Source organism: Aulonocara sp. 'chitande type north' Nkhata Bay, linkage group LG4, assembly GCF_057382095.1.
Source record: "Aulonocara sp. 'chitande type north' Nkhata Bay isolate Kocher_YH1m ecotype deep benthic linkage group LG4, A_spYH_male_GT1.1, whole genome shotgun sequence".
NCBI lineage: Eukaryota > Metazoa > Chordata > Actinopteri > Cichliformes > Cichlidae > Aulonocara > Aulonocara sp. 'chitande type north' Nkhata Bay.
In genome coordinates, this window is record NC_141347.1 from 14,127,395 (window position 1) to 14,134,217 (window position 6,823).

The 6,823-nt window shown below is 47.1% G+C and overlaps 1 protein-coding gene across 1 annotated transcript; it reads left to right on the forward strand.

Moving 5' to 3' along the window:
• Nucleotides 1–505: 505 nt before the first annotated feature.
• LOC147332187 (uncharacterized) lies at nt 506–5,231 on the forward strand. Its single transcript, XM_086290570.1, has 2 exons — nt 506–581; nt 4,621–5,231. The coding sequence occupies exons 1-2, from the start codon at nt 506–508 to the stop codon at nt 5,229–5,231; spliced, it is 687 nt and encodes a 228-aa protein (XP_086146696.1).
• Nucleotides 5,232–6,823: the final 1,592 nt, after the last annotated feature.

Here is a 6,823-nt window from a genome sequence, read left to right on the forward strand (position 1 = left end):
TGAATATTTTTATTTATTTTTCCTGAATAAATGTGATTTCTTTTCTTTAAATATTTTTTTTAAACGGAGGGACTAACTCACTTCATTTTAACAAAGGAAATAAGCAGACTTAATTAACGTGATGAATTTTCTTTATGGCTTTCAGTTACTTGTTGTTTATAAGGAGGCGAATTCATGATCAAAAAAACATTACATATTACAATAATTCAATAATTAAAATACTTATGATTAGAAACTGCGAAACTAAATGAGAATTATTATTTTAAAAAATCTGATAATTATAGGAAACTTATTCTGAATCACTCCGCGTCGCCTGCGTGACCCTGGGAGTCAAGGTGACGAGGATGACGTGTAGCGCGGCAGGTATAAAAGCAGAAACCAACGTTTGAAGTTGGTTTTCACATGAGAGTGCGAGCAGGAGGTCTGTTTAATAGCGCTGTGAAAACCTGTTTGTTTCCAAAGTTTTAAAACTAGTGCTTGAAACGAGGATTCAAACGCCCCAAAAATGAGCTGGAGTGGAGTACGGCACGAGCGGTACCTGCTCTCCCTTGGTGTCACCCGTATTCTGGATGAGCGCTATGGTAAAGCTTAGTAACCTAATAAGTATAATAGAGTATTTAGGCAAACAAATACACCTTAGACTGGCCTTTTATTACTTTAAAGTGAGGAAGATTTCATGAATAGTGGCACCAGCCACTATTGATTTCATCAATAGTGCCTGCTGCACAGATGTGACAGTGATTGCTCAGCACTGCTCTTCCTCTCTGGAATATCTTTTTATCCACTGCAAACCGTTTTATTCTCCGCGGGAGTTTGCTTCATTCATCCTGGCCGCTGTTTACATCCCGCCAGACGCAGATGCGCAGGCAGCTCAGAGCGCACTCGCGGAGCAGATTCTCCACATGGAGCGGACATTCCCGGACTCTCTCATCATTGCTCTTGGGGACTTTAACAAAGCCAATCTGAGCCATGAGCTTCCCAAATACAAGCAGTATATTAAATGCCCGACCAGAGAGGAGAGGACATTAGACCACTGTTACAGCACGATCAGCGGGGCCTATCGCGCGGTGCCCCGCGCTTCACTCGGACTTTCTGACCACGCCATGATCCACCTAATCCCCGCGTACAGACAGAGGCTGAAGCTCTCCAAACCTGTCGTGAGGACTAAAAAACTGTGGAGCAACGAGGCTGTGGAGGAGCTTCGCACGTGTTTGGAGTCTACAGACTGGGACACATTGAAGGCTGCTTCTAACAGCTTGGACGAGTTTACGGACACTGTCACCTCCTATATCCACTTCTGTGAGGACAGCATTGTGCCATCACGCACCAGGGTGAGTTATAACAATGACAAACCCTGGTTTATTCCTAAACTCAAAAAGCTGTGGCTGGAAAAGAGAAAGGCGTTCAGAAGCGGAGACAGGGACTGCTACAGAGAGGCCAAGTACAGGTTCACTAAAGAAGTGGACATTGCTAAACATCAGCACTCTGAGAAGATGCAGCAGCAGATCTCAGAGAATGACTCGGCCTCTGTGTGGAAAGGTTTTAGGAATATCACAAACTACAAGCCTAAAACCCCCCACTCCACTGATGACTTGCTCTTAGCCAACACCCTTAACGACTTTTACTGCCGTTTTGATGAGCCATCAGGCAGCCTTCACACCTCCAACGGCCCCAACAATAGAGGCACTTTGGACACTAATTCCCCCACCTCTCCCCCCTCCATAGAGCCATCACCACCTTCAAACTGTTCACCTACAACACCCCCCTCCTCACCCCACACAAAAGAGGATTTCACACCACCTCCTCCCACCACAACTCTTCATATTCATGAAGCAGATGTGAGGAAGCAGTTTAAGAGTCTGAATGCTCGAAAAGCTCCCGGCCCAGACGGTGTGTCTCCTGCCACCCTCAGACACTGTGCAAACGAGCTGGCCCCAGTGTTTTCTGGCATTTTCAACTCCTCACTGCAGGCATGTCATGTGCCTGCCTGCTTCAAGTCCTCTACCATAATCCCTGTCCCCAAGAAACCTAGGATCACTGGACTAAATGACTACAGACCCGTGGCTCTGACATCTGTGGTCATGAAGTCATTTGAGCGCCTAGTTCTCTCCCATCTCAAGACCCTCACGGCCCCCCTCCTGGACCCCCTGCAGTTTGCATATAGAGCCAACAGGTCTGTAGACGACGCCATCAACATGGCCCTACACTTCATCCTGCAGCATCTGGACGCCCCAGGAACCTACGCCAGGATCCTGTTTGTGGACTTCAGCTCTGCCTTCAACACCATCCTTCCAGACCATCTCCGAGGCAAGCTTTCCCAGATGAATGTGCCTGATCCCATCTGCCGGTGGATCACTGACTTCCTGACGGACAGGAAGCAGCATGTGAGGCTGGGAAAGAATGTCTCGGACTCCCGGACCATCAGCACCGGCTCCCCTCAGGGCTGTGTTCTTTCTCCTCTGCTCTTCTCCATGTACACCAACTGCTGCACCTCCACCCACCAGTCTGTCAAGCTAATCAAGTTTGCAGATGACACCACCGTTATTGGGCTCATCTCGGACGGGGATGAGTCTGACAGGAGGGAGGTTGAACGTCTGGTGTCCTGGTGCAGCCACAACAACCTGGTGCTGAATGCCCAGAAGACAGTGGAGATTATTGTGGACTTCAGGAAGCACACAGCCCCACTCCCCCCCATCATCCTGACTGACACCCCCATCACCTCTGTGGACTCATTCCGCTTCCTGGGTACCACCATCACTCAGGACCTGAAGTGGGAGCCCACCATCACCTCCGTCATCAAGAAAGCCCAGCAGAGGATGTACTTCCTGAGGCAGCTGAAGAAATTCAACCTGCCAACACGGACGATGATGCAGTTCTACACTGCAATCATCGAGTCCATCCTCACCTCCTCCATCACCGTGTGGTACGCTGGAGCCACTATCAGGGACAAACAGAGACTGCAGCGTGTTGTGCGCTCTGCTGAGAAGGTGATTGGCTGCAGACTCCCATCTCTGCAGGACCTATACACCTCCAGGACATTGCGGCGTGCAGCTCGGATCTCAGCTGACCCTTCTCACCCTGGACACAGTCTGTTTGACCTGCTACCCTCAGGCAGGAGGCTCCGGTCCATTCGCACCAGAACCTCTCGCCATAAGAACAGTTTCTTCCCCTCTGCTGTTGGACACATGAACAATAACCATATGACTGTTCCCACCACTAACACATGACCCTACGCTGTGTTCACTGCATCATTCCATGTTTGGCACTGATCACCACCTGCACTCATGTATATATCTTTCTACGTAGCACTCTTAATTCTTATTCTCATGTATATATCTCATGTATATCTCATGCACATATCTTTCTACGTAGCACTTTTAATTCTTATTCCTACTTTTATTTTTTCATGTCTATTTAAGTGCTATTTATGACAGTATGTTTGCACTGAAGCACCGCAGCAATTTCCTAATGTTGTAAACCTGCTCAACATTTGGCAATAAACCCCTTTCTGATTCTGATTCTGATTCTGAGTGTGAACATTTCAGGTGAAATATGTCAAACTTTAGAAACATCAGTTTTGGTTTGAAAAATGCTAAAAAACAAACACACACTCAATTTAATGTATGCGCCATGGAAACGACGTCAGTCATTAGAACCTGCGGGAGGCTGACGTCTGACGTCAGTGCGGTCATCCTGGAGTCCTGTTTTTGTATGTGGAGGGTTTGAGTTTACATGTTTTAGCAACTGGCCCTGAATTAGACGATAAAGTTAATAAATTACGAATCTGTATAGAAGCATGATGGAGCTGTGAGAGTTCACAGAGGCAGTCGTTGCGTTTATAAAGCTGGGAAATTTTGAGGGAGGTTAGGGAGTCCTCGGAGATGTGGCCAAAATTTGATCTTGCACGCATTATGTGCAAAATCAGTTATAGCTACTGATGCTGAATCAAGTATATCATATTTATGTGAGTGCATTGAGTATTGCCGTGTCTGTACAGGTGTCCAGATGTATGTTATGTGCTCGGTGAGAAATTGAAACTGTGTGCATGCAATAAGCAGGCTGGAGGTTTCTCACCTGACTTTAGCTGTTTTATTTCCAACAGACTGATGCTTAAATAAAATAAGAATAAGTGCTGAACATGAATTCATTATTAAACATCACTGAAACTCTATGCAGCCTTACTGACAATGTGTCCATAATTCACAAATATTACGGATGACATTCATTTATCATGAAATGTTGTTCACAGTCACCAAGAACACACAAAGTTATTCTTTACTATGAGCTGTACATTTTTAATTTACATGCAGATAAAATGTGAATTTGCAAATGAATTCTATCAGCAGGACATTTTTACTGTTTAAACATGCTAACAAGCAGAGTTTGGTGCTGTGATCTTTGGTTTAAAACATGAAATTTAGTCATTTACAGTGCAAAACCATTTTTCTCACCTTCTACCAATCTTAAGGCTTTCCTAAAGAGTGAGTTCTGCTGCGGGCCTCTCATTGCCTGTGTGTAGAAATAGCATATGATGATATAAAGCCATGTTTTGACATTTAAATCCGTAATTTGTCTGATTATGTCACGATTAACACAGATGATCTTTTTGTTTTCTTGTAGCTGAGCTGGTGAGTCCTGTCAGCGTACGCCAGATGTTCATCTCCAACCTGAGGAACCGTCCTTTGAGCCCCAGCCATGTGGACTCTATGAAAAATCTGGTCCTCTCCTTAAACCATAACCTGGTTACGGGGACGAAGGCGTTTCCTTATATTGCCTTCAGGGGATTCTTTAACAAACTGCTGCTGACAACACCTTTCACCCATGTGCCAGAGAGTCAGTTGGAGAACACCACTCCATCTCCTCCTACCAACTCACCAGCTGGTTTAATGGTGCCGCCTGCAGGGTCCCACATCCATTCACGGTTCCTCACACCTCTGCTTCCAGAGAAGGCAGATCTTTCTGTCCTCAAGGCAGATCAGAGGAACTGCGTCTGCACCCTGGATGTCGACGGCGACACCATCACCAGAGTCATTTCCACTGTGTATTCCACAGAGGAAAGGGAAATGACAAATCGATGGAGAGTTACGGACTACACCTCTGACGGCAGAGTAATCATGTCTGTGCTCTGCCAGTTTCTGAAGAGGTTTACACAGGGTGCAAAGAGGAAGCCTGCAGAGGAGGAGAGCAGCAGCAGGAGCCCCACTCCACCAAGGAAACGTCTCCGGCTGTGATCAGTAATGAAGCCTTTCCTGGACATATGGCATATGGATGTTTCCTCGTGCTTTGGAGCAAACTCCTCATGTCTGCGCTGTATCTGGAAAGGCTGGAAACACCTCTCCATCTTACACAGAGACCATCATGATGCGGCTAGTCTGAGGAGTTATTTCTGTACATATGTATATAGTTTTTTTTTATTATTATTGAGATACACAGGTCAGCGTTTTCAGTGCGTCTTGCACTTTTCTTTTTTTCTTGGTGCTGGCCTGTGTGTTTGATATGACTGCAAGGAATACAAGACTGACTTTATTATATAATCTGTGTAAAATGAACCAATAATCCACGAAGACAGTGCAAAGTGTAAATTATCGTCTGCTGCATCTCAGACATTGGCGAGAATGAACAATGTGGTAAGTAAAAAGTAATGTTCTGTCTCTGAAATGATATCCCAAAATATTAGAAAACATCTTGTCACGGCTGCCGAGGCAAGCTGTGTGGAGTTAGAAGAAGGACCCAAGATGCAGGCAGTGGATGAGATGCCGGTGAGTTTTATTTACAGAGGTGTAGTGGCAAACAAACAGTGGGGCATAACAAATAACTGAAGACACCTAAACTGGGAGAACTAAAAAAAAATAACTGACCTGGGAGCATACGACAATGGGATGAGAAGCAGAGAGACGCAGACGAGGAACAGGACACCGTGGAACACAGGGTAACACAGACTGACACTGAGTGATACAGACGAACCAGCAACAGGCAGGAGAACACACAGGGCTTAAATACACACACACACACACACACACACACACAAGTAATCAGGGGATGAGAGACAGGAGGGCAACACAGCTGGGAGGAATCTGAGCTGATGGGACAGGGGAAACGTAAACTGAGCACACTCACATATGACACAGACCTTCACAATAAAACAGGAAACTCAGACACATGGAACCAGACAAGACATTGAACTAAACAGACAGATTCACAAACAGATGGGGTGACACCATAGACAGACAGATACAGACGCAGACTCAGAGGCAGACCGAATATAACACACAGAACTTAAACAATCATCATCATCTAGAAAATGATAACAAACTAAAAGCGCTGGGTCACCGACCCAGGACCAGGACAGTACCCCCCCCCCTTAAGGGCTGGCTCCAGACAGCCCAGCAGAAACACAAAAAACTGACCAAAACAAAACAGAAGACAACCCGACCAGGGCGGGCGGAGGGGGCCCAGGACGGAGGGACAGCATCAAAAAAGGCCCAGACGGTCAAGTTCAGGGGGCCGACCTGGAGGCTGACAGCACAGGAGGCCAAAACAGTTCAGTTCCGGACGCCGGCCACGCGGAAGGCAGCGGCGGCAACGGAAGTCTGGAAGGCCCCTGCAGCACCAGGCGAGGCTGATGACGCGGAGGCTGGACCAGGCGAGGCTGATGACGCGGAGGCTGGACCAGGCGAGGCTGATGACGCGGAGGCTGCAGCTGGCGAGGATGAAGACACAGAGGCTGCAGCTGGCGGCGGCGTGGAAGCCGGAGACGGAGGCGCTGCAGGAGGCGGCGGTGTGGACGAAACTGTGGATGCAGCTGCTGCTGCAGGTGTGGATG